The 26307-nt window shown below is 40.5% G+C and overlaps 1 protein-coding gene across 2 annotated transcripts in view; it reads left to right on the top strand.

Moving 5' to 3' along the window:
* Positions 1 to 26307, top strand: part of dpy (dumpy) — a 133060-nt gene that overhangs the window by 89676 nt on the left and 17077 nt on the right. For both annotated transcript variants that reach the window (XM_046617677.2, XM_069134602.1), the window contains exons 103-155: positions 211 to 528; positions 607 to 933; positions 1014 to 1325; positions 1409 to 1738; positions 2115 to 2420; positions 2500 to 2805; positions 2884 to 3201; positions 3275 to 3598; positions 3684 to 3998; positions 4059 to 4394; positions 5334 to 5639; positions 5834 to 6139; positions 6221 to 6538; positions 6771 to 7094; positions 7166 to 7483; positions 8794 to 9123; positions 9221 to 9526; positions 9605 to 9910; positions 9992 to 10309; positions 10535 to 10864; positions 11321 to 11635; positions 11727 to 12059; positions 12137 to 12442; positions 12537 to 12842; positions 13026 to 13340; positions 13431 to 13760; positions 13831 to 14145; positions 14801 to 15127; positions 15215 to 15520; positions 15608 to 15913; positions 15998 to 16315; positions 16402 to 16728; positions 16817 to 17131; positions 17357 to 17686; positions 18026 to 18331; positions 18423 to 18728; positions 18811 to 19128; positions 19308 to 19631; positions 19981 to 20292; positions 20417 to 20749; positions 20873 to 21172; positions 21304 to 21609; positions 21695 to 22009; positions 22066 to 22395; positions 22482 to 22790; positions 22866 to 23195; positions 23293 to 23595; positions 23656 to 23961; positions 24042 to 24359; positions 24443 to 24769; positions 25079 to 25390; positions 25475 to 25807; positions 25977 to 26273. In XM_046617677.2, coding sequence (XP_046473633.1) covers positions 211 to 528; positions 607 to 933; positions 1014 to 1325; positions 1409 to 1738; positions 2115 to 2420; positions 2500 to 2805; positions 2884 to 3201; positions 3275 to 3598; positions 3684 to 3998; positions 4059 to 4394; positions 5334 to 5639; positions 5834 to 6139; positions 6221 to 6538; positions 6771 to 7094; positions 7166 to 7483; positions 8794 to 9123; positions 9221 to 9526; positions 9605 to 9910; positions 9992 to 10309; positions 10535 to 10864; positions 11321 to 11635; positions 11727 to 12059; positions 12137 to 12442; positions 12537 to 12842; positions 13026 to 13340; positions 13431 to 13760; positions 13831 to 14145; positions 14801 to 15127; positions 15215 to 15520; positions 15608 to 15913; positions 15998 to 16315; positions 16402 to 16728; positions 16817 to 17131; positions 17357 to 17686; positions 18026 to 18331; positions 18423 to 18728; positions 18811 to 19128; positions 19308 to 19631; positions 19981 to 20292; positions 20417 to 20749; positions 20873 to 21172; positions 21304 to 21609; positions 21695 to 22009; positions 22066 to 22395; positions 22482 to 22790; positions 22866 to 23195; positions 23293 to 23595; positions 23656 to 23961; positions 24042 to 24359; positions 24443 to 24769; positions 25079 to 25390; positions 25475 to 25807; positions 25977 to 26273 — 16788 coding nt within the window. The remainder of the gene's footprint in view (positions 1 to 210; positions 529 to 606; positions 934 to 1013; positions 1326 to 1408; positions 1739 to 2114; positions 2421 to 2499; positions 2806 to 2883; positions 3202 to 3274; positions 3599 to 3683; positions 3999 to 4058; positions 4395 to 5333; positions 5640 to 5833; positions 6140 to 6220; positions 6539 to 6770; positions 7095 to 7165; positions 7484 to 8793; positions 9124 to 9220; positions 9527 to 9604; positions 9911 to 9991; positions 10310 to 10534; positions 10865 to 11320; positions 11636 to 11726; positions 12060 to 12136; positions 12443 to 12536; positions 12843 to 13025; positions 13341 to 13430; positions 13761 to 13830; positions 14146 to 14800; positions 15128 to 15214; positions 15521 to 15607; positions 15914 to 15997; positions 16316 to 16401; positions 16729 to 16816; positions 17132 to 17356; positions 17687 to 18025; positions 18332 to 18422; positions 18729 to 18810; positions 19129 to 19307; positions 19632 to 19980; positions 20293 to 20416; positions 20750 to 20872; positions 21173 to 21303; positions 21610 to 21694; positions 22010 to 22065; positions 22396 to 22481; positions 22791 to 22865; positions 23196 to 23292; positions 23596 to 23655; positions 23962 to 24041; positions 24360 to 24442; positions 24770 to 25078; positions 25391 to 25474; positions 25808 to 25976; positions 26274 to 26307) is intronic.

The following is a 26307-nucleotide window of genomic DNA, read 5'->3' as shown; positions in this document are numbered from 1 at the left end:
ATAACAACTAGCATATTTTAACCATTCAGCCTCATAAAATAGAGCATGTCATTACAATTGTATATTCCATACCGATGCTGCATGCGAGTCCTTAGTTACAAATGGTCAACCTCTCAGATATATTCTGCTACGCAGCTTTGCATTTATTGTTAGTAAAATATAAATTCTGAAGACGTTGTCATTAATATCTTATGAATCTTTTACATGTAGTTGAAACACCAGTTGTACATGTCAATCCATGTCAACCATCACCTTGCGGTCCAAATTCTCAGTGTCAGGTGATTAATGAATCACCTTCCTGCTCCTGTATGCAAGAATTTACAGGGTCCCCACCAAACTGTAGGCCTGAATGCGTTAGTAATAGTGAATGCTCTAGCCATTTGGCATGCATCAACCAAAAGTGTAAAGACCCATGCCCAGGTTCTTGTGGAGCAAATGCAGAGTGTCGTGTTGTGAGCCACACACCAATGTGCGTTTGTAGCACTGGATATGTTGGTGATCCATTCACTTTGTGCAGCACTAAACAACGTAAGACTGATGATCTATTCACTCGAGAACTTTGTGCACTTATATTTCGCCTGCGTAAACAAACATATTTTCACACAGCTGACCCAGTGTATGATGACATATCTCCATGCACACCTTCTCCATGTGGATCTAATGCTGTATGTAGAGAACAGAACAATGTGGGATCATGTTCGTGTTTACCAGAATATATTGGAAATCCTTACGAAGGCTGTCGCCCAGAATGTGTAGTCAATTCAGACTGTCTCTCAAGTTTAGCGTGCATTCGGTCGAAATGTCAAAACCCTTGTCCTGGAACCTGCGGTCAGAATGCTGAGTGTCAAGTCATAAACCATTTACCTTCATGTACTTGTGTACCTCAATTTACCGGAGATCCGTTCCGTTATTGTAGTCCAACACCACAACCTGGTAAGGTTTTGTTAATTCGGTATGACAATGCGAATTTTGTTTTCATAGAATAATCACAATTCCATACTGACCTATTATAGTAGATGCAGATCCAAGCGACCCATGTCATCCATCTCCTTGTGGCCCGAATAGTCAATGTCGCACTTCCAATGGACAAGCAGTATGCTCATGTCTCCCTGAATATACAGGAAGTCCTCCAGGATGTAGACCCGAATGTGTTGTAAGCTCTGAATGCCCGACAAACAAAGCATGTATCAATCAGAAATGCCTTAACCCGTGCCCAAGCCCATGTGGTCTAAATACAAATTGTGAGGTCTTAAATCACAGTCCAATATGTGCATGTAAAGAAGGATTCAGTGGTGATCCATTTACACGATGCTCTCATATTCCACGTAAGGATCCGAAGTTTTATTTATATTATTTGCCACGTCACGCAAACCATTGAAACACAACCATTTAATTCATAAAATTTCAGCACCACCACCAAGTCCTGTTCCAATTCAAAACCCATGTGCATCCTCACCGTGTGGACCACATTCAGAATGTCGCGACATTAGAGGCTCACCTTCGTGTTCTTGCCTACCAAGTTACATTGGTAGTCCACCAAACTGTAAACCCGAATGCACTATCAACTCTGATTGCACAAGTAGTACAGCTTGTATCAGGGAAAAGTGTAGGGATCCTTGTCCAGGTTCTTGCGGCTTTGACGCTCAGTGCACAGTCATTAACCATACCCCAATGTGTACATGTCACGAGGGTTATACTGGTGATCCATTCAGTAACTGTTATCCTAAACCACCGACACGTAAGAACAAAAAATTTGAATTTATTGATATTGATTATGATTACGGATTCAAGCAGCACTTGTAGATACGTTTTAGGAAAAGCATCTGTAACATCGATTCATTTAGCAGTTTATTTTTTGAAATCAGCAAATGGTAATGACCACTTTGTTTTAAAATAGTAAAAGATATAAAATAATTCGGTCCAGCTTTATACTGTATGCATCAAATACAGTTAAGAAAACGATCAAAATGTAATCATAGTCACTTAATTATAAAATTGAACGTATTGAATAACTTAACGTCTTTTAATTTCTGTGAAACGTATCTTTTATAGTTTTGTTATGAATTTATAGATGTCTTCTGATGTATGCATTCGTCAAAACTATATGTTTACAGAAGCTGTAGCCGATGAATCAGACCCTTGCAATCCATCTCCGTGTGGTCCAAATGCTCAATGTAATAGAGGAGTGTGTACATGTTCACCAGAATATCAAGGAGATCCTTATGTCGGCTGTCGTCCCGAATGTGTTTTGAATACAGACTGCTCCGTAGAAAAGGCTTGCAGAAATAATAAATGCATAGATCCTTGTCCTGGTACTTGTGGCCAAAATGCCCAATGCACAGTCTTCTCCCATGTTCCCATGTGCAGCTGTCCAGTGCGAATGACAGGAAATGCATTCGTGTTATGCACGCCAGTTATAGGTATAATATCTTTCTGTTGCGTATACGTTATCCCCTGGAAACATTGGATTTTAATTGTAAACATTGAATTTCTCAATAGAGCCGGTAACTGTACAGCCTTGCAATCCATCACCATGCGGGCCTAATAGTCAATGTAGAGTAGTCAATAACTTGGCTGTATGTACGTGTGTCATTGGATTTATTGGCAGCCCTCCAACATGCAGACCTGAGTGTATCGTTAGCACAGATTGTGCTCAGAATGAAGCTTGTATAAACCAAAAATGCAGAGACCCATGCCCAGGCACTTGTGGAATGGGAGCTACGTGTCAAGTCATAAACCACAATCCTATCTGCAGTTGTGTTGGACAACTAACGGGGGATCCTTTTATTAGATGTTCCCCGATACGTAAGATATCGAGCCCTTATCTTCAGTATTGGCCTTACTTAGTTTACGGTGTTTAGCAATAATTATACAATATTTTAGAGCAAACCCCCATTACCGAGACAAATCCATGCCAACCATCACCTTGCGGACTCAACGCACAATGTCAAGTCATCAATGGTTCCCCATCGTGTTCTTGCTTACCCGAATTTATTGGATCTCCTCCAAATTGCAAACCCGAGTGTATTAGCAACAGTGAATGTTCTAGTCGACTTGCGTGTATCAATAAAAAATGTCAGAATCCCTGTCTCGGATCCTGTGGTGCCAACACTGAATGTCAGGTGGTTAGTCACACACCAATGTGCGTTTGCAGTATTGGGTACACAGGCGATCCATTTACTCAGTGCAACATTCAACCAAGTGAGTAGTCACAATGAAACGTCATAGTGCATTAGATCATTCGGTTACTTAAAATCTTCAACTCTTATTTTAGTTCAAACTGTTACAACTCAGTCACCATGCACGCCATCCCCATGTGGTGCCAATGCTAAATGCGTAGAAAGAAATGGTGCAGGAGCATGTTCTTGCTTGACGGACTATATTGGAAATCCCTATGAGGGTTGCCGCCCTGAATGTGTAATCAATTCAGACTGCGCACCAAGCCTGGCGTGTATTCGTTCCAAGTGTCAAGACCCATGTCCAGGAACATGTGGTCAAAATGCACAGTGTCGTGTAATCAATCATTTACCATCTTGCACTTGTAATGACGGATTCACAGGAGATCCATTCCGTTACTGTAACAGAGAACCAGATAAAAGTACGCATGGGAAAATATATCATCATAAATAAGTGTGTGAAATCAAAATGAAATTATCTAAAAATGCCATTTTTTTTTTAATCAGTTGTGGAAGCCGACCGAACCGACGTATGCAATCCATCACCTTGCGGGCCGAATAGTATTTGTCGAGAAATCAATGGGCAAGCAGTTTGTTCTTGTTTACCAACATATAGCGGTTCGCCACCAGCTTGTAGGCCCGAATGTGTCGTAAGCTCTGAATGTTCAACGAACAAAGCCTGCATTAATCAGAAATGCACCGATCCATGCCCAGATCCTTGCGGAAGAAATGCGAACTGCAAAGTTATAAACCACAGTCCTATATGCACATGTCGACCAGGCTATACTGGGGATGCGTTTTCATCATGCTTCTCAATACCACGTAAGGATGTTAATAATTCCGATGAGTGGAATTTGACGTAACTCTTCACAATTATTTCAGGTCCGCCAGTTGAAAATCAGCCACAAGTGCAAAAAGATCCATGCTTACCTTCTCCCTGTGGTCCATATTCTCAATGCCGAGATATCGGCGGAACAGGATCTTGTTCCTGTTTACCGACTTACATAGGAACACCTCCAAACTGTAGACCAGAATGTACAATAAATTCGGAATGTACTAGCAACATGGCATGTATCCGTGAGAAATGTAGAGATCCCTGTCCTGGATCTTGTGGGTTAGGAGCGAGATGTGATGTTATAAATCATACCCCAGTTTGTACATGCTTGGATGGGTACACAGGAGATCCATTTACAAACTGTGTTCCCAAAAGACCACCATGTAAGCCTAATTATGAGTCATGTTTTCTTTTATTTTTGTTCGTTTATCCAATCCTAACTGCTCACAGTAATTTCTTCAGATCTAAACCATGGCTTTATTTAAAGGAAATTCTTACAGATTTCTGTTCAAATTTTATTTTGTATCAATTGCGGACAAGATTAAGTTGACGCAATTTTTTAATTTAAAATAGCATCCTCTAGTTTCAACTTGTACATTTTTTAATAGTGTTTAGAAAAGTTTGAGTACATCCCTTGTGAAAATTCTGGTAGGCGCGAATAGAAACGTACAGAGAATATATCAAAAACCGTAAATAAACACTCAGAAAACTGATTCTGTATCTGTTTCTGTACGGTTTTTGCTGCAGTTTCTGTACGGCTCCATCTGCGTCTAACGGAGTTTTTACCATACACTTTTTTGTATTTCACATTTTATGTTGTTACCAAGGCCAAATGTAAAGCACAGAAAATTTTTTTGAACACTTTTCATTACTTTTTGAATTACTTTATTTATGAATTACAAGAAAGAAACTTTGTCCATTATATCCGACCTTTCTGAAAATGAAAAATATTAAATGTTAAAAAGTATAGTTACAAAAGGTTTCTTACGTATGCCAGAAGTATTTACATACAAGTTAAAACTAGATTTCAGTACTTAAAATTTGTCACTACATAACTTACCGTCAAAGGTCGAAAATAAATATCGCGCTGACGAGTAAATTTCATGTGCCAAAAAACTTGACCTAAATAGCTGTGATTTTTACAAAGTAAAATTTGCGTACGGCCTTTATCTTGTGTTCAAATATCGCAAAGAAAATACAATACTAACTTTACTCGAAAAATATCTTTCAATTCTCAGATTCTCGTATAATCTTTTTTCCATTTCATTACATTTAGTCTACTCGATTGTAGCTAATACAATAAAATGGCTTGCCTCTTCTAGCCGATGAGCCTGTAGTAGTGGACTTGTGCAATCCATCACCGTGTGGGTCAAATGCTATATGTCAAGAAGGCATATGCTTTTGTATACCGGAATACCATGGCGATCCTTATAGCGGGTGCCGTCCCGAGTGTGTCATCAATGATGATTGCTCTCGTGACAAAGCTTGCCTACGTAATAAATGTATAGATCCATGTGTCGGTACTTGTGCTCTGAACGCTCAATGCATAACCACAAATCATATACCCATGTGCAGCTGTCCACAAGGAATGAATGGAAATGCTTTCATTCAATGTGTACCATTGCAAGGTATTTACTTAAAGACGATTCCGCTACTGTTACAAAGAACACGTATCATTTTAGGAAAAAATATTTGATGGTTCACGAAAAAACTTTATAAACAATGAGCTTTTAAATTCATGTGTCACATGGAATAAAAAGGTCATAAAAAAGCATAAAAGTATCTGCAAAGTTACATAAATAACACTACTTTGATTCTGTAGCTGACGTTATAACAAACCCATGCTTGCCATCACCATGTGGACCCAATAGTCACTGTCAGGAAGTGAACGGACTAGCAATATGCAAATGTGTGCAAGGGTACATTGGAAGCCCTCCCACTTGTCGACCTGAATGTACAATAAGTTCTGATTGTGTGCAAACTGAAGCCTGCATTAATCAGAAATGTAAAGATCCATGCCCTGGAACCTGCGGCCTTAAAGCTCAATGCTCAGTTATTAGTCATAATCCAATATGTGCTTGTCCTCAAGGTCTAACAGGAGATCCCTTCTTATCATGCACTCGAATTCGTAAGATTACATTATACTCAATAATATATCCCCACAAACTGTCGAAAGCTTGTATATATGATTTATTCCTTCTGAAACCAGCTGAAATTCAACAAGAGCCGGTAAACCTATGCCAGCCGTCACCCTGTGGACCAAATGCTCAGTGCCAAATCATAAACCAAACACCTTCTTGCTCTTGTTTGCCCGAATTCACCGGTTCTCCACCCAATTGCCGACCCGAATGTATCAGTAACAGTGAATGTCCCAGTGCCGAGGCATGTATTCATCAGAAATGCAAGGATCCATGTCCAGGGTCATGTGGAGCAAATGCCGAATGTCATGTCTTCAGTCACACGCCAATGTGTACTTGTAACTCAGGTTACACAGGAGATCCATTTACGCAGTGTTCTGTGGTTCAACGTAAGCAGTCTTATTTCATTTAAAGTATCCAGTAATGTATCTCTAACAATCTCACAATGTTTGATTTAAGTGCGTTTGATATTGCTTACGTACATACTTTGCATTTTATAATCGAAAGCCTTGTGTATTCGAAATGCACCAATATTTCGTACACAGATAACCTGGAACACATCCCTGTTAACTGTTTTCCCTAAAAACTATTGATAAATTGAGATGATTGATTTTTCTATAGTTGCTATTGAGGAGAGACCAGCGCCATGCAGGCCTACGCCCTGTGGTGCTAATGCAATATGCAAGGAACTCGGTGGGGCTGGATCATGTTCATGCCTACCTGAGTATATTGGTAACCCGTACGAAGGATGTAGGCCTGAGTGTGTCACGAATTCCGATTGCCCATCTAATCTTGCTTGCATTAGATCCAAATGTCAAGATCCTTGCCCAGGTTCTTGCGGTCAAAATGCACTTTGCCAAGTTATAAGTCACGCGCCAACTTGCACCTGTATCGAAGGTTACACTGGTGATCCGTTCCGTTATTGCAATGTTTTAACGCCGATAGGTGAGATTTCTCGTGCGATATTTTTGGAATAATGCTTGAAATTAAATAATATTAAAACAAAATTTTCACAGTATTTGAAGAAGGTATCCGAGATCCATGTAATCCATCCCCTTGTGGACCAAACAGCGAGTGTCGTGTAAATAACGATCAAGCAGTATGTTCGTGTCTTGCAAATTATAAAGGCAGTCCTCCACTGTGTCGTCCTGAATGTGTAGTTAGCTCAGAATGTTCTTCAACACGCACTTGTGTCAACCAGCGATGCATAGATCCGTGTCCAGATCCTTGTGGCAGGAATACTCGATGCAAAGTTGTAAACCACAGTCCAATTTGCTTCTGCAAAAATGGATATTCAGGGGATCCATTTTCACAATGTTATCCTATAACCGAAGGTACGGTACGAGATCGCTGTATGCAAATTCAATTGAGGGGTCCAGAGGAAAAACCGTTTTAATCCACTCGGTTTGATTTCAAGAAAAATGTACATCAATGTTTGCTTTCTCGTAAGAGTACATTCGAAAGCAATTCTTCTGGCAGGTTTCTCCTGGGCTGATACTGATTTTCTCATTCAATAGTGGTATTTTCGGAAAGTACTCTCTAATACCACAACAATGGTATCGCTCACTCGTTTTCAATGTAAAATGGAGTACAATGATTTTTTTTTTGGACCCCACAATTTATTTGCAGACAATTAAAAGCAACGCACGCTACGCCGAAGCGAAACGAAGTGAAATGAAGCGAAGCGGACGGTACAAGATAGAAGCCGTTGAAAGATATCGGAAACGAAACGAAGCAATTGGAAGGTATCGGAAACGGAACAAAGTTACCGGCATTTGTCGCAAATGGAATGGCGGCCTTATAAATGATCGAGATTATTGAAATACTACAATTCCGATCGTTTATAAAACCTTCATTACATTTACGATAAATTCCGGTAACTTCGTTTTGCATCCGATACCTTCTGATTGCTTCGTTTCGGTTCCAGTATCTTCCGACGGCTTCGTTCTTCTTCCATCCGCTTCGCTTCGCTTCGGCATAGTGCGCGTTGACCTTTACACTGTTGAACATTTACTACACGGAAATTACATCTGTAGCGGATCAGTCAAGGCAGGGATTTATATCCTTTAAGTTTTGCTGTTCTGTTTTCGAACATTTATTTCATTAGGAGGTAGCTCTCAACTCTGGTACGAGTAAGAACTTAACGATGTGTTATTGAGACTGCAGATGAAAGAAAATTATATTTAGTTACAATTTTGATGCATTTGTGCGTGCTATTCGCTTTAAAAATATTTAGGTGTACGTGTCTTCAAAATTTCACGTCAAAACGCCATTAAATTTCCAGATTTGTATCTGGTGGTTGGTAACATCAGGTAAATATTTTTTATCCAGTAACGTTACTCACTTTTCAAATATCTCAAGAACATGTACGGACTTGATGCTTTTTCGATTAAAAATAGTACAGTATGAACTTTCTATTCAAGTGTGTATTTCTTAAATAATATTCGGACAACGTTCTGCAAGTTACTCAATTTAAAAACCTATTATCAGGCAAAGTCAGGGCAATGTGCATTATGAAATAGCAAAATCCCTCTCCTTGCTGATCCGGTTCACATGGAATCAACTTGAAGACAGTACGACATACTTTACTGATAGTCAGTTTACATATTAGGTCACATGTTCTATAAAACTATAACTCTTACAGTCAATCCACCCCAACCACCTGTAATGAGGGACCCTTGTATTCCATCACCATGTGGCGCAAATGCTGAGTGTCGTGCTGTTGGTGACGCTCCTGCATGTACTTGTTTGGCAAACTATGTTGGCAGTCCACCAAATTGTAGACCTGAATGTACAATCAATGGAGAATGCCCCAGTAATTTGGCTTGCATCCGAGAAAAATGTAGAGATCCATGTCCAGGATCATGCGGTTTCAATGCACAATGCATGGTTGTCAATCATACACCAATGTGCCAATGTTTAGAAGGTTTTACTGGAGATCCATTCACTCAGTGTAATTTAAAACCAGTTCAGCGTAAGTGAACTTCATACATTACAAATGAATTAAGATGGAAAAAAACTTGACCTAAAAGATTTTTTATACTTATGTCAAGACGAACATTTCTTTTCAGAAACCGAACCACAAGAATCGGATCCATGTAATCCATCTCCTTGCGGCCCCAATGCTCAATGTGACAACGGCATTTGTTCTTGCTTACCCGAATATCAAGGAGATCCATATGCGGGGTGTCGTCCAGAATGTGTTCTTAATATTGACTGCCCTCGCAATAGAGCTTGTTCTAGGAACAAATGCTACGATCCTTGTCCAGGCACCTGTGCAAATAATGCTCTGTGTAGTGTAATAAATCACATTCCTATGTGTAGCTGTCCACAAGGATTTGAAGGCAACGCTTTCGTTCTATGTACACCAATCCGAGGTAGTGTCATTAATAGCTCCAAACTTTCATGTTTCAATGAAATAGGCTGTTTATTTATACATTCATAACTTTCTGTAGCTCCTGCAGTTTCATCGCCATGTAATCCTTCACCCTGCGGTCCTAATAGTCAATGTCGAAGTAACAATGGTCAATCAGTGTGCACCTGCGTCCCTGGTTACATAGGAAGCCCGCCGTCATGCCGACCGGAATGTCTTGTTAGTTCTGACTGTCCACAAAATGAAGCCTGCAATAATCAAAAATGTAGAAACCCTTGCATTGGTACATGCGGTTATGGAGCTCTGTGCGAAGTTGTCAACCATAATCCAATATGTCACTGTCCTGTGAGATATACCGGTGATCCATTTGTGCGATGTGCACCGATCCGTAAGACCCGTTGTATTACTGAAATAATATTCACGCCAAACTATAAACCTTACCAATTCTAAATGACATTATTACTTCCAGCTGAAATTCCAGCTGTATTTGTAAACCCATGCCAGCCGTCTCCTTGTGGCCCAAATGCGGTATGCCAAGTTTCGAATGATTCACCATCGTGTTCTTGTTTACCCGAATTTATTGGCTCCCCACCAAACTGTAGACCCGAATGTATTAGTAACAGCGAGTGCCCCAGTCATGAAGCATGTAATAACCAGAAATGCAAAGATCCATGCCCAGGTTCATGTGGCAATAACGCAGAATGTCGTACAGTCAGCCATACACCAATGTGCTTCTGTAGCATTGGGCATACGGGAGATCCATTTACACAATGCTTTATCAAACCAAGTAAGATATGTCAATCAATATGGAAAAAATCTTGCAATATAGAAAAAAGTTGTGAGGTGAAATGAGTTTTTGATACGTAACTAAATCGTATGAATTTAACAAAATATATCAGTTCAGTAATACACTCAATTTCAGTTATATAATAACTGGAAGACCACATTCTGACTATCTGAAACTTCCAAAATGAACTATAAACGTTGATCACATACAAAATAATTTTTACAGTCGATGACGTCGTCGATCAAAGACCAACACCTTGTTTACCGTCTCCATGTGGATCTAACGCTATTTGTACTGAACGTAACCAAGCAGGATCATGTTCCTGTTTGCCAGAATATATTGGAAATCCGTATGAAGGTTGTAGGCCGGAATGCGTTCGAAATTCAGATTGCCCGTCGAATCTGGCTTGTATCAGGTCTAAATGCATCGACCCATGTCCGGGAACTTGTGGTACAAACGCAGAGTGTCGTGTAGTTACCCATGTACCGACATGCTCTTGTTACACATCTTATACGGGAGATCCTTATCAATACTGTACATTACAACAACCAGTCAGTAAGTTGCCATCATCATATACCTCATATTGGAATTACTACAAAGGGGCTTCTTGTATACAGTCCCTCATTTTGTCCATTTTTGATTCGGCTTATTTTTTCATCTTTCACTATTCACAAGATATTTCATGATTTTAGTAAATTTTTGAACTCAATTTGTCTCGAAGATTACAATTCTCAAAAAATCTTATTAGATTTCTTTCCAGTTTTTATTTTCGATTTCATAGCAAAAATCTGACTGTCAAATCCTTTACGTTAAAAATACAGAAGAAATCATGGAGGTGTATTGCAACACGTACTGAAAGATCAAATAAAACAGCCAAGTAAAAATCGAACGCAGTCAAACGTGTGGTGACTCGTCATGTCACGCCCTATATGTGAAGCATAGTGATTTTAAACGGGTGAAATATCAATGGGCTTGGATTCTATTTCATTATTCACGACACTTTCATTACAGATATTCCAGTAGACAAAATTGATCCGTGCAGTGAAGCTCGCTGTGGTCCAAATAGTCAGTGTAGGATAATAAACGATCAAGCTGTTTGTTCCTGTCTTCCGACGTACACTGGTAGCCCACCGACATGCAGACCAGAATGTGTTGTTAGTTCTGAGTGCACTTTTGACAAAGCATGTATAGAACAGAAATGCAAAAATCCATGCCCGACGCCATGTGGTGTGAATTCTGAATGCAGAGTAATAAACCATGCTCCATTATGCAGCTGTAGACAAGGATTCACCGGTGATCCATTCACCATGTGCTTCTCAGTACCATGTGAGAATCAGGCTCATTATTAACAACCAGACACGCACTATTGACCGAAGTTCATATCCAGCAGGAAAATAATGCTTTGGTTAAATTACAGTGACGTCTCCAGGTCAAGACGAAATAATTCAAAGAGATCCATGTATTCCATCACCCTGCGGCCAGTATGCAGAATGTCGAAACATAGGAGGACTCCCTTCGTGTTCTTGTGTTACTGGTTACATGGGAATCCCTCCAAACTGTAGGCCCGAATGCACGATCAATCAGGAATGTCCCAGTAACCGAGCATGTATGCGCGAAAAATGTAGAGATCCTTGCCCTGGATCTTGCGGTGTACTTTCACAATGCCACGTAACTAATCACGTCCCGATATGCACCTGTCTTGAAGGATACACTGGCGATCCATTCAGTAACTGTTTCCTGAAACCGTCACGTAAGATTGCATATTATTTGTCCCCGATGCGACCTATATATCTTCTTCACCGAGTTTATAATCAAACGTGATTACAGAACCTGAGCCTGATGTCTCTGATCCATGTAATCCTTCTCCGTGTGGGCCAAATGCTCAGTGTAATGATGGAATTTGTACATGTTTACCTGAATATCGAGGTGACCCATACTCAGGTTGCCGACCAGAATGTGTTCTCAACACAGACTGTCCACCGAACAGAGCATGTACTCGCAATAAATGCGTAGACCCTTGTCCAGGAACTTGTGGATACAATGCCATATGCAACGTATATAACCACGTTCCGATGTGCAGTTGTCCTTCAGGAATGACCGGAAATGCATTTATTTCATGCAATATTCAACAGGGTATGCATATAGCACGTAATAAAGGATTACGTGGCTTGCCATAAATTGACTGTGTCTATAAAAATGTTGCATTACAATATCGTAATAATTACAGCACCTGCCTTTACCGATCCATGCAATCCATCCCCGTGTGGACCAAATAGTCAGTGCCGACAGAGTAATGGACATGCAATATGCTCTTGTATCATTGGGTATATAGGTTCCCCACCAACTTGTAGGCCCGAATGCGTTGTCAACTCAGATTGTGCTCAAAGCGAGGCATGTAGCAATCAGAAATGCAGTGATCCTTGTCTGGGAACTTGCGGAATACGCGCAAGCTGCAAAGTTGTCAACCATAACCCAATTTGCAGCTGCCCAAGCACTTTGACGGGAGACCCGTTCGTTCAATGTTCACCAATACGTAAGGATACTTTCTGAACTTTTCCGAACATAAAACCATATGTTTCAATTACCGTTCATATTTTGCCACAATATGTTTTTCAAGTATTACAAAATCTACCATATATTACGAAAGGTATGGTTTCAAGTGTATGAAACATGAACCTATCGACATTACTTGTAAAAATGTTTTTACATTTTCAAGCTGTGGAACCAGTGGCGTATGTAGATCCATGTCAACCATCACCTTGCGGCCTCAATGCGCAGTGCCAAGTTCTCAATGATTCGCCATCTTGTTCGTGCTTACCAGAATTTATTGGTATACCACCTCAATGCAGACCAGAATGTATTAGTAATAGCGAATGTCCAAGTCAAAAGGCATGCATAAATCAAAAGTGCCAAGATCCATGTCCTGGTTCTTGCGGATATAATGCCGATTGTCATGTCGTCAGTCATACGCCAATGTGCGTTTGCTCCATTGGACACACCGGGGATCCATTCACACAATGTGTACAACAAAGTAAGATGTTTTCTCATACCTTGGTCAACTAATTCGTAATCGAGTTTATAAACGTCAGCTTTTATTCACATCAAGTTTACTCCTTTTTAGTTGATATACCATTTAATGAATCCCCAACTCCTTGTACACCATCCCCTTGCGGAGCAAATGCAGAATGCAGAGTAAGAGAAAATGCTGGCTCCTGCACGTGCGTGGCAGAATACATTGGAAATCCTTACGAAGGATGCAGGCCAGAATGCGTCGTAAATTCGGATTGCTCATCAAACCTAGCCTGCACTGGGCTAAAATGCAAAGATCCTTGCCCAGGAACCTGCGGCCAAAATTCTGAATGCCATGTCATAAATCATATGCCAACATGTACTTGTTTCGAAAGATATACTGGCGATCCGTTCCGTTACTGCCACCCAATTTTAGAACCAAGTAAGAAATCAGTTATGCCTGTAGAGTTGATTTTTAAACATAAATAATAAATGCAAAATTTGTTTATTAGCAGTTGTAGCCGATGCGAGCAACCCGTGCGAACCTTCACCTTGTGGTTCTAATAGTCAGTGTCGGGAAATTAACGGTCAAGCAGTGTGCACTTGTCTACCAACTTATATAGGCAGCCCACCCAATTGTAGACCGGAGTGTGTCGTAAGCTCAGACTGTTCCCCAACTCTATCGTGTATTGGCCAAAAATGCACCAACCCCTGCCCCACTCCATGTGGAGTGAACACAATCTGTAATGTTATAAATCACAGCCCCATATGCATTTGCAAACATGGATTGACTGGTGATCCATTCACACGATGTTTCGGGATTCCACGTAAGAATAACTATGTCATAATTTAAGTAACATACAATATCATGTACAGCTATCCATCCTATCTATTACTAGATATGGGAAGATATTTGTTTAGAGCACCTGCTTGAAAAGTTCGATTTCCGAAACTTGCGGACGATATGTAAAGTGCCCGATTTCCGATTATTGCGGAAAAAGAACTCGTGTTTATGCACTGTGTCATTAAACATAAATTACCTAACCGTAATTTCACGCTTCGTCAGTGACACCTTCAGTGCTTCTAAAATTAAACTTTCCTTTACAAGTATTACAAAAAATACCGTCCGTTACACATGCGGATTGGCGTTATACTCGTCTGATTGCAGCACTTGCCTTGGCTCATGCTACATCCCGAGCGATAAGTATGTAATTTCCAAAGAGTGCAAAGTTCTTAGCGTGAACTGTAGGCGAGTGCAATGTTCAAACGGGTACTTGTGCAATTGCTACACTCGCTTTTGGCTTGTGTCGCCGATTTTGCAGTTGTATTCGTGACAACGAGGCACTCGTCTATGGCTCATGGTGCAAACTTTATACTCGATGAAAATTGCCCACTTTCTGCACGTGTAACACAATATACTATTTTTTACCGTTTAGCTTCCAGTAGTTGAGGTAATCGAAAATCTTAAAACTTGGCTTTCAGCTCCAATTCAGCCCGTTGTTGAAGATTATAAAGACCCATGCTTCCCTTCACCATGTGGACCACACTCGCAATGCCAAAATATTGGTGGAACACCATCATGCTCTTGTTTGGCTGAATATCTTGGTAGTCCCCCCAATTGTAGACCTGAATGCACAATTCACCCTGATTGCTCAAGTAACAGAGCTTGTATAAATGAGAAATGCCGTGACCCATGTGCAGGGTCATGTGGATTGAACGCCATTTGTAGTGTGTTCAATCACATACCAGTATGTACTTGTAATGAAGGTTACACCGGGGATCCATTCAGCAGTTGTCATTTCACACCAAGTATAAAAATATTTCTACCACATAGTACTGAGTACAAAACCTGTAATTCCGTATTGAATTCATATTTGAATAACGTATGTTATACAGTTACAGAAAATGTCGACATAGACCAATGTAATCCATCACCATGCGGTCCTAATGCCATATGTAACAATGGAATTTGTACTTGCGAACCTGAATTCAAAGGTGACCCATACACTGGGTGTCGACCAGAGTGTGTCCTAAATACAGACTGCCCCTTCAACAAAGCATGTGTGCGCAATAAGTGTATAGACCCGTGCCCTGGTACCTGTGGACAAAATGCCCTATGTAATGTCATCAACCATACCCCAATGTGTAGTTGTCCAGTAGGCACAAGTGGAAATGCATTAATCTTATGCCAAACAGTAAAAGGTATATAACCATCAAAAGTTAAACATATGCGAAAACCAAGAAACATTACAACGAAAGAATAATCCTTATTATTATCTAAATATTTAGCTCCTGTTAACCCAAGACCATGCAATCCATCCCCATGTGGCCCTAACAGCATTTGTCGTGAAGTGAATGGACAAGCTGTATGTTCATGCGCGCCCGAATACATAGGCAGCCCACCATCTTGTCGACCTGAATGCATAGTTAGTTCTGACTGTACACGAAATGAAGCTTGTACAAACCAAAAATGTAGAGATCCATGTCCTGGAACTTGTGGCCTACAAGCGATATGTGCAGTAATCAATCACAACCCAATTTGCTCATGTCCCGAACGTTTCACTGGTGATCCGTTTATCAGATGCACTGTCATACGTAAGAAATTAGTATAGTAGTATTCCTGGAGTATACATAGATTGATTAAATAGTTTCAATCATATTCGTCAATATTTTCCTCAGAAATGACGGAACCTGTGCCGATAAATCCGTGCCAACCTTCGCCATGTGGCCCCTATTCACAATGCCAAGTCAACAACGAATCACCTTCATGCTCTTGTCTACCGCAGTATACAGGCGCCCCTCCAAATTGTAAACCCGAATGTGTTAGCAATAATGAATGCCCCAGTCATCAAGCATGTTTCAATCAAAAATGTAAAGACCCATGCCCTGGAATGTGCGGTGCAAATGCGGAATGTTACGTCGTTAGTCACACACCAAATTGCGTATGCTCTAATTACTACACGGGAAATCCATTTGTTCAATGTTTCCCAGCTCAAAGTAAGAGAAAATTTCAGAGAATTATTCAGTAAATCATTATATTACTAAATATTATAAAATTGTTGTTTTGTTTTCCCATGTTTTAGTTAGTCCAATTCCTGACGATGTACACTCCCCCTGTTCACCTTCACCGTGTGGCTCAAACGCGATTTGCAAAGAATCTAATGGTGCTGGATCTTGCTCCTGCTTACCCGACTACCAAGGAAACCCTTACGAAGGATGTAGACCCGAATGTGTAATCAATTCTGACTGTCCATCTTATCAAGCTTGTATTCAATCCAAATGCAAGGATCCATGTCCAGGCACTTGTGGTCAAAACGCAGAATGTTCAGCTGTTAACCACTTGCCGTCGTGCAACTGTCGCTCAGGATACACTGGCAATCCCTTTGCATTTTGTACCCTCGTCCAATTTTGTAAGTTCAGATTTTCCTCGCTTCGATTATTTTTTTAGCCGATATTACTACCATGAGTATTACCTCCATGAACATATTTCTTACTTAGCTGAAGAGCCAGAGAAACGAAACCCTTGCAACCCATCGCCATGTGGACCTAACAGCCAGTGCAAAGAGCTTAATGATCAAGCAATATGCTCTTGTCTTCCTACATATGTTGGCAGCCCGCCAGGTTGTCGGCCAGAGTGTGTTTCCAGCTCAGAATGTTCCTCCCAACTAGCATGCATAAATCAGAAATGTGTAAACCCATGCCCTGCTCCGTGTGGTCTGAAAACCAACTGTGTGGTAGTAAATCACAGTCCAATTTGTAGTTGTTTGCCAGGACATAGCGGAGATCCTTTCACCAGATGCACACCAATTCCACGTAAGGGATATGTTGTACAAAAATAATTTACGTATGTACAATTCAAGCTTTCAATGCATCCACAATGTGAAAATAATGTATAAAATAATATGATTGGTATGTACCTAAAGATTAGCCAATCTAATGATGCTATCATTTATTTCACTTTTTGGAAACATCAAAAGCTGGCAATTGAATGGCAACCCGTTACCTATGTAAATTATTCACGGTCATACTATTCCACAGCTCGTGAACCGGCAACATCTATAGAGTCAGATCCGTGTGTTCCATCACCGTGTGGCAGCTTCGCTCAATGTCGGAATGTCGGGGGAACACCAGCTTGCACTTGTTTGAATGATTACATAGGACAGCCACCAAACTGTAGACCCGAATGCACTATAAATCCCGAGTGCCAGAGTAACGAAGCCTGTATAAATGAAAAATGTAGAGACCCTTGTCCTGGATCGTGTGGTTTTGGAGCTCAATGTGCCGTTATCATGCATACTCCGATGTGCACGTGCGCTGAAGGTTACACTGGAGATCCATTTACAAACTGCAACCTCCTTCCCCCAACTCGTAAGCATCCTAATCTCGCAGAATATAAATTCACCATCATGAGACATCTAATATTCTGGTCATTATACCAAAGAATATCTAATAAATCACAAGGACATAATACAACTTAGTTATTACATTTTTGCAAAATCAATTATAAAATGCAATTAGTGATTTCAGAGTAAATTATAAACATAATTTCTCTTGTAATTATTAACTTGCATGAAATGTTTTTACTGTTAAACTTGATTTAGCTGTATCCTATGACCATTACATTCACATGCATTTTATTACATAAATAATATTCAATCTATATTATACCATGAACAATTTTAGTCAAACTCATATCTAACATTACAGCTTCTGATCCAGTACCAGTAGACAAGTGTAATCCATCTCCTTGTGGTCCAAATGCTCAATGTGATGATGGTGTTTGTACATGCTCATTAGAATATCAAGGAAACCCATATTCCGGTTGTAGACCTGAATGTGTGCTTAATCCAGATTGTCCCCGTGAAAAAGCTTGTCTACGAAACAAGTGCAAAGATCCGTGCCCTGGCGCATGTGCTGCAAACGCTTTGTGCACTGTTATCAATCATGTCCCCATGTGTAGTTGCCCCGAGAACACCAGTGGCAATGCCTTCAGCTTCTGTGCTCCATTGGAAGGTGCGTAATAATTTACACCATTTGATTACGTTAATAGAACGGATTGTGGCAGTTTTATAAAGTTTATTCTGACAACATGTTTCATGAATAGAACCTATCCTGTCGAACCCATGCAACCCCACGCCATGTGGACCCAATAGCGAATGCCGTGTTGTAAATGGACAAGCTGTTTGTTCATGTGTGAGCGGATTCATTGGTAGCCCTCCCACTTGTCGACCAGAATGTATAGTCAGCACCGATTGTCTCCAAAACGAAGCATGCAGTAATCAGAAATGTAAAGACCCATGTCCAGGTACATGCGGTTTGAAAGCCAAATGCCAGGTTGTGAATCATAATCCAATCTGCAGCTGTCCTACGCGATTCACAGGCGATCCATTCATCAGATGCACACCGATGTGTAAGAATATTTCGACTCTTATTCCTAGCGTCTGCGACGTGAATAAGTATCTGATTATTTAATCATATAAATTCAATTGCAGTAGATGAAGTACCACCATCCATCAACCCATGCCAACCATCTCCATGCGGCCCTAACGCCCTGTGCCAGATTACAAACGATTCTCCATCTTGCTCGTGTCTACCAGAGTTTATAGGAAACCCACCAAACTGTAGACCAGAATGCAGTAGCAATAGTGAATGCTCTAGCAACTTAGCTTGTATCAATCAAAAGTGCAAAGACCCTTGTCCTGGTTCTTGTGGATCCAATGCAGAGTGTCACGTATTCAGTCATACCCCAATGTGCGTGTGTAAGAATTCCTACACTGGGGATCCTTTTACACAATGTACTTACCGAGAACGTAAGTATCATATATACATATAATCATATGAATTGAAATCAAAATTATCGCATTGATGTTCCTGCAAAATGTTCTGAAGAAATAAACTTTTAAAAATCGCATTGAAATAGCTGAGAATGTTCGCATATCCGTCGCGCAATATATGCTGATAACTAATTGGTGTAAATATCATTTTACAGCATCACTGCCCATACAACCTCAACGACCCTGTCAGCCTTCTCCTTGCGGAGCAAATGCTGTGTGCAAAGAGCTCAATGAAGCCGGCTCATGCTCGTGTCTTCCAAATTATTTCGGAAATCCGTACGAAGGTTGCAGACCAGAGTGTGTTATTAATTCTGATTGTCCGTCGAATACAGCGTGCATTAATTTCAAATGCAAAGATCCTTGTCCCGGAACATGTGGACAGAATGCAGAATGTCAAGTTGTTAACCACTTGCCCATGTGTACTTGTTACGCAAGATATACTGGTGATCCTTTCAAATACTGCATCATGGCTGTAGAAGGTATGAAACAGTCTTAGTTAGTCGGGAAACCGAACTGACCTCGTTCACATTTTACATGTACCAGATTATCATAATTCTAATACACTTGCAAACAGTTCAAAAGTACCTCAATTACGAAATCAACGGCTTATTTAATTAGATGCTAATATTAAAAATTCTTCTGAACCTTAGTTATCGAAAAAATTTCCTCACCTCTGATTGCATGTATATTAAAACAGTGGCCTTAAGAAAACAGTTTAGATTTACCTTGACAATGAATTAATCGGATTACTTATTTTTCTACCCATTGTTTTGGCTCTTTTGCTTAATGTATAATCTAATTGCGGCAATTTTTTTTCTCTTCTACCAGATACACCTGTCAAACAAGACCCATGTAATCCATCGCAATGTGGACCAAACAGCCAATGTCGAATAATAAATGAACAAGCTGTTTGCTCATGTTTACCCGAATATGTCGGAACTCCTCCAGCGTGTCGCCCAGAATGTGTTGTTAGTTCGGAATGCCCATCAAACCGAGCATGTATTAACAAAAAATGTATTGATCCATGCCCTGGAAGATGTGGCTCAAATTCAAGATGTGAAACCATAAACCATAGTCCAATTTGTAGTTGCCAGCAGGGTTACACAGGAGATCCCTTTGTTACGTGTTTCAGAGTACCGGGTAAGTGTGAAATTAAGAACATGAAAAAATTTCAAAACTCTTTAATAAATTCAAAATACACACAATCTGATAATCGATGATATAATAATAATAATAATAATCAAAAAACAATTCGGATTCACAGTTACGCTACCAGATGAACCACAAACATATGTCAATCCTTGTCTTCCTTCGCCATGTGGACAAAACTCTGAATGTCGTGACATTAATGGACAAGCATCGTGTGCATGTCTAGCCGGTTTCATAGGAACACCGCCCAATTGTAGACCAGAGTGTACAATCAACCCCGACTGTCCCAGTAATCAGGCATGTCTACAATCAAAATGCAGAGATCCTTGTCCCGGATCTTGCGGAATAGGAGCAGAATGTACAGTGGTTGGTCATACACCTATGTGTCATTGCCTTGAAGGTTATACCGGGGATCCATTTACCAGGTGTACACCACAATTGGAATCACGTAAGCCATGTTCTGTAGTATTGAATCAAATAAGTGTCTCCTATATTCTGCACTATGTTTCGTTATTAATAATATCATTACTATGAAGTACACTATTGCATTGCTATATAACTTATATTTTAGCACAAGAACCAGAACCTACTGATCCGTGTTATTTGTGTCGTGCAAACACACAATGTCTCGATGGTACATGTACGTGTTTGCCAAACTTCCAAGGAGACCCATTCATAGGTTGTCGACCAGAATGTGTACTTAATCAAGATTGTGCAATTAATCAAGCATGTATTCAAAGTAAATGCAAGGATCCTTGCATAGGAACATGTGGAAACAATGCTGTATGCAGTGTCGTAAATCATATCCCAATTTGTACTTGCCCATCCGGTACATCTGGCAACGCGTTCGTTGCTTGCTACACAGTGCAAGGTAAAGTTCACAATCCTTCGTCACAAGTCACAGTAACAACACAACAGTTAGCTGTAGTTTTAGTGGATATACATAATTGTTAATGGACTTTTTCACTGGTCATTGATGTATATACCTATGATTTTAAATAGTGCCAGTACTGTCGGATCCTTGCAATCCATCGCCGTGTGGTTCAAACAGTCAGTGTCGTCGTATCAATGAACAAGCAGTTTGTTCTTGTATTGCTGGTTACATGGGCAGTCCACCAAGCTGCAGACCAGAATGTACAATTAGCTCTGACTGTGCTCCAAACAAAGCATGCAGTAATCAAAAGTGTATAGATCCTTGCCCAGGGACATGTGGGCTCCGAGCTATTTGTAATGTTGTAAATCATAATCCCATATGTAGCTGTCCGGCAGATCTTACCGGAGATCCATTTGTTAGATGCACTCTAATTGGTGAGTTGCGAAAATTTATGCTTTCTGCAGCTGATGAGCTTGTCACTGGACCAAACTATAATATACCGTATTTGAAATCCAACAGAAAAACAACCGGATACTTCTATGCCTTGTCAACCATCACCGTGTGGTCCTAATGCTCAATGTCAAGTAGTAAATGACTCTCCTTCATGCTCTTGTCTACCTGAATTCACTGGATCACCACCACAATGTAGACCTGAATGTGTTAGTAACAGCGAATGTCCCTCCAACTTGGCCTGTATTAACCAAAAGTGCAGAGATCCTTGTCCAGGCTCATGTGCAGCAAATGCTGACTGTAGAGTAATAAGTCACACTCCAATGTGTGTTTGTGCAGCTGGTTTCATCGGGGATCCATTCACCCAGTGTGTTTCAAAGCAAAGTAAGTATTTGTCGGTTTATCATTTCCGAGTATGTTTTCATTGATGTGCTTTGCAGCTGAAAAATTACCGGAAGAAAAGCCAACACCTTGTATACCATCGCCATGTGGATCTAATTCAGTGTGCCGAGAATTGAATGGAGTTGGATCTTGCACATGTTTACCAGATTATATTGGGAACCCCTATGAGGGTTGTCGCCCAGAATGTGTAATTAATTCCGACTGTACATCCGACAGAGCTTGTATCAATTCAAAGTGTCAAAATCCATGCCCAGGAACGTGTGGTCAAAACGCTGTATGTCAAGTCATTAATCATCTACCATCGTGCACATGTCAATTTGGATATACCGGTGATCCATTCCGATACTGTAATGTTGTAATTAACGAAGGCAAGTTTTTAAAATGTAGTAATTATATTTACACATATCAGTAATAATTATTCGACAGTTATAAATACTTAAATTAAACTGCGTAGATGAAGTGCCTGCTGACCCATGTAACCCTTCACCTTGTGGGCCAAATAGTAAATGTCGTGAAGTCAATGGCCAGGGAATCTGTTCTTGCTTGCCAAATTACATGGGAAGTCCACCATCGTGTAGACCAGAATGTGTGATTAGCGCGGAATGTCCAACAAACCGTGCCTGCATCAATCAGAAGTGTGCAGATCCATGCCCAGGCATTTGCGGTCTAAATGCAAAATGTGATACTATCAATCATAGCCCTATTTGCAGTTGTATTCAAAGATTCACCGGAGATCCGTTTGTAAAATGCTTCAATATCCCTGGTAAGCATTGAAGAGATTGATTATATTTTGTGCATGGATTACTGAATTATTAATATTAAAATCAATGAATTTCAGTTGAAACCCCAGCACCTATCGAGAATGAAAATCCATGTCTACCATCTCCATGTGGACCATTTTCTATCTGTCAAGCTGTTGGTAATTTACCATCATGCACATGCACGCAGAACTCGATTGGATCGCCTCCGAATTGTAGGCCTGAATGTACAATTAACTCTGAATGCGTCAGTAACCGCGCTTGTATCAGAGAACAGTGTAGAGATCCATGCCCAGGATCCTGTGGAATAGGAGCACAATGTAACGTTGTTAATCACGTTCCATCTTGCACTTGCCCAGACGGATATACCGGAGATCCATTCACCAGTTGTTCCCCGAAACAACCGCTCTGTAAGTGAATTGTTTGTCCTCAACATTTATTGATGCAAGCTAGTGTTATCTGTATTGCGAAAATTCTTTATTTTTAATTCCGAAAATCTAAATATAGCTGAGCCAGTAGTACCAGACCCCTGCAGTCTCTCGCCGTGTGGACCAAATGCAGAATGCGTAAATGGTGCGTGCATCTGCTTACCAGAATACCATGGGGATCCGTATTTCGGATGTCGTCCTGAATGTGTACAAAATACAGAGTGTATCTTTGACAAAGCATGTATACGTAACAAGTGTGCTGACCCTTGTCCTGGAGTGTGTGGTCAAAATGCAGAATGCACAGTCATCAATCATGTCCCAATGTGTAGTTGCCCCAGCGGAACAACTGGAAATGCGTTCAGTTTCTGTTCACCAGCTAAAGGTATGTATGTTATTTAATACGAGATTTCCTATCTCTTATTGTGAACGTTTATCATTGCAGAACCAGATGTGATTAATCCTTGCAATCCATCGCCATGTGGTCCGAATAGTCGGTGTCAAGAAATCAACAACCAGGCTGTGTGCACTTGCATAACAGGATTCATTGGAAATCCACCATCATGTCGACCAGAATGTGTGATCAATTCTGAATGTGCTCAGAATGAAGCCTGCATTAACCAAAAGTGTAAAGACCCTTGCCCTGGAACATGTGGAGTATCAGCTCGTTGTCAAGTCGTTTATCACAATCCAATTTGTAGTTGTCCACAGACATTTACTGGAGATCCGTTTATAAGATGCATACCAATCAGTATGTACCAAATTTTACATACCGAACCAATTCAGATCAAATGAACAGACAATTGAACCAATAATCTTCTTTTTTTGCAGCGGAAAGATTTGATGAGCCGAAAAATCCGTGTCAGCCATCTCCTTGTGGCCCTAATGCGTTATGTCAAGTCAACAATAATGCGCCATCATGCTCCTGTCTTTCGAGCTTTATAGGGACTCCTCCTAATTGTAGACCAGAATGCATTAGCAATAATGATTGTTCAAATAATTTAGCCTGCATTAACCAGAAATGTCAAGACCCATGTCCAGGATCTTGTGGTGCTAATGCTGAATGTCGTGTGGTTGGTCATACGCCAATGTGTATTTGCACTATCGGATACACAGGTGATCCGTTCACCCAATGCATCACAAAACAAAGTAAGCTAAAGTCATAATCTTTCTACCAAGGTTTAGTTTACTTTTCATAATCACGTACGAACTGCTATGCTTTTTCCACATAGATGAACCTGTCGTCCCAGAAAATCCATGTATACCATCACCTTGCGGTACAAATGCAGTGTGCAAGGAACAAAACGGAGCTGGTTCTTGTGTGTGTATATCAGAATACATTGGAAATCCATACGAGGGTTGTCGACCTGAGTGTACGATCAATTCAGATTGTAGTGCTAGCCGTGCATGTATTAGATCTAAGTGTCAAGACCCATGTCCGGGAACTTGTGGTAGAAATGCACAATGCCAAGTGGTGGCGCATTTACCGTCGTGCACATGCATCCCAGGATATACTGGAAATCCATTCAGCTATTGTAACGCAATACCGCCTGAAACAGGTAAATAGTTTTTGTATCACGATAATGTTAATGTACGATTTGATAAGGTCAAAGAGCAATGGTAATCAAAAAATAAACCATTCTCAAATCACACATAGTTTATTCAAGAAAGTTACACAAATAAACTCATTGTGCACTTCAAAATTCTTCTGGTCCGTTTAGGCTAAAGCATGTATATTTGAACTCAAACTCACAAGCAAAGTCATCTACTACCATTATGAATCGAGTATTGTCAACTTTTTAAACCATCAGATGTAATGCACAAAACCTTAAACCTTTAATTAACATTTCATACATTTTTGCAAACAGAGCCACCAGTTGAACGCAATGCATGTAATCCTTCACCATGTGGACCGAACAGTCAATGTCAGGACAATAATGGGCAAGTTAGGTGTTCATGCTTACCATTATTTATTGGAAGTCCTCCAAATTGTCGACCTGAGTGTGTTGTTAGTTCTGAGTGTCAGACGAACCTTGCTTGTATCAATCAAAAATGCCAAGATCCATGCCCTGGTACTTGCGGAAGCAATGTAGAATGCAGGGTCTTGAATCACAGTCCCGTATGTAGTTGCAGAATTGGATCAACTGGAGATCCATTCAGCTATTGCTACTCCATTCAGGGTGAGTATTTTGATAATTCAGCGAATCGAAGGTTCTATTGGTTTTATCATTGACATATATCTTGTATTTTTGTGCTCTCAATAGAACCACTACCAAACAAGGAATATCCAAAGAATCCATGCGTTCCATCTCCATGCGGACCCAATGCTGTCTGTCAGGCTATTGGTGATAATCCGTCGTGTACTTGCATGCACAATTATATCGGAGTACCTCCCAATTGTCGACCAGAATGTTCTATCAATTCTGATTGCCTTAGCAATAGGGCTTGCATAAGAGAAAAATGCAGAGACCCGTGTCCAGGATCTTGTGGTGTTGGTGCTCGTTGTACCGTTGTTAATCATATTCCAGTTTGCACATGTCTCGAAGGTTATAGCGGTGATCCTTTCAGCAGCTGTAGCCCGAAACCACCAGCAATGGGTAAGAAGTCGATACTGCGTATTTAGTACGGAAATTAGTTATTATGTAGCTTTTAGTGTTGATCACTTCTCAGAACCAACCTGAAGTCAGTGGTATAGCAGTCTATGCTTATACAATTAGGGATTTGATATTTCTAAGTTTGGACATTTTACACATGTTTTTTTATTAGATGAGCCAATCGATCCTTGTAATCCATCGCCATGTGGTTCAAATGCACGGTGCAGCGGAGGCGAATGTTCATGTTTGCCTGAATTCTACGGCGATCCTTATCAAGGCTGTCGCCCAGAATGTGTATTAAATTCGGATTGTTCTCGTGACAAAGCATGTATTCGCAACAAATGCAAAGATCCGTGTCTCGGTACTTGTGGCTCCAATGCCGAATGTTTTGTTGTCAATCATTTGCCCATGTGTAGCTGTCCTCGTAACATGACTGGAAATGCGTTTGTTTTATGCTCACCTAAGCAAGGTTAGTTTTCTTATATGAGTCAACATTAATTAAT

This window comes from Neodiprion pinetum, chromosome 3 (assembly GCF_021155775.2).
Source record: "Neodiprion pinetum isolate iyNeoPine1 chromosome 3, iyNeoPine1.2, whole genome shotgun sequence".
Taxonomy (NCBI): Eukaryota; Metazoa; Arthropoda; class Insecta; order Hymenoptera; family Diprionidae; genus Neodiprion; species Neodiprion pinetum.
Note: the sequence above shows the minus strand (reverse complement) of the source record. Positions and strands in the feature narration are given on the sequence as shown.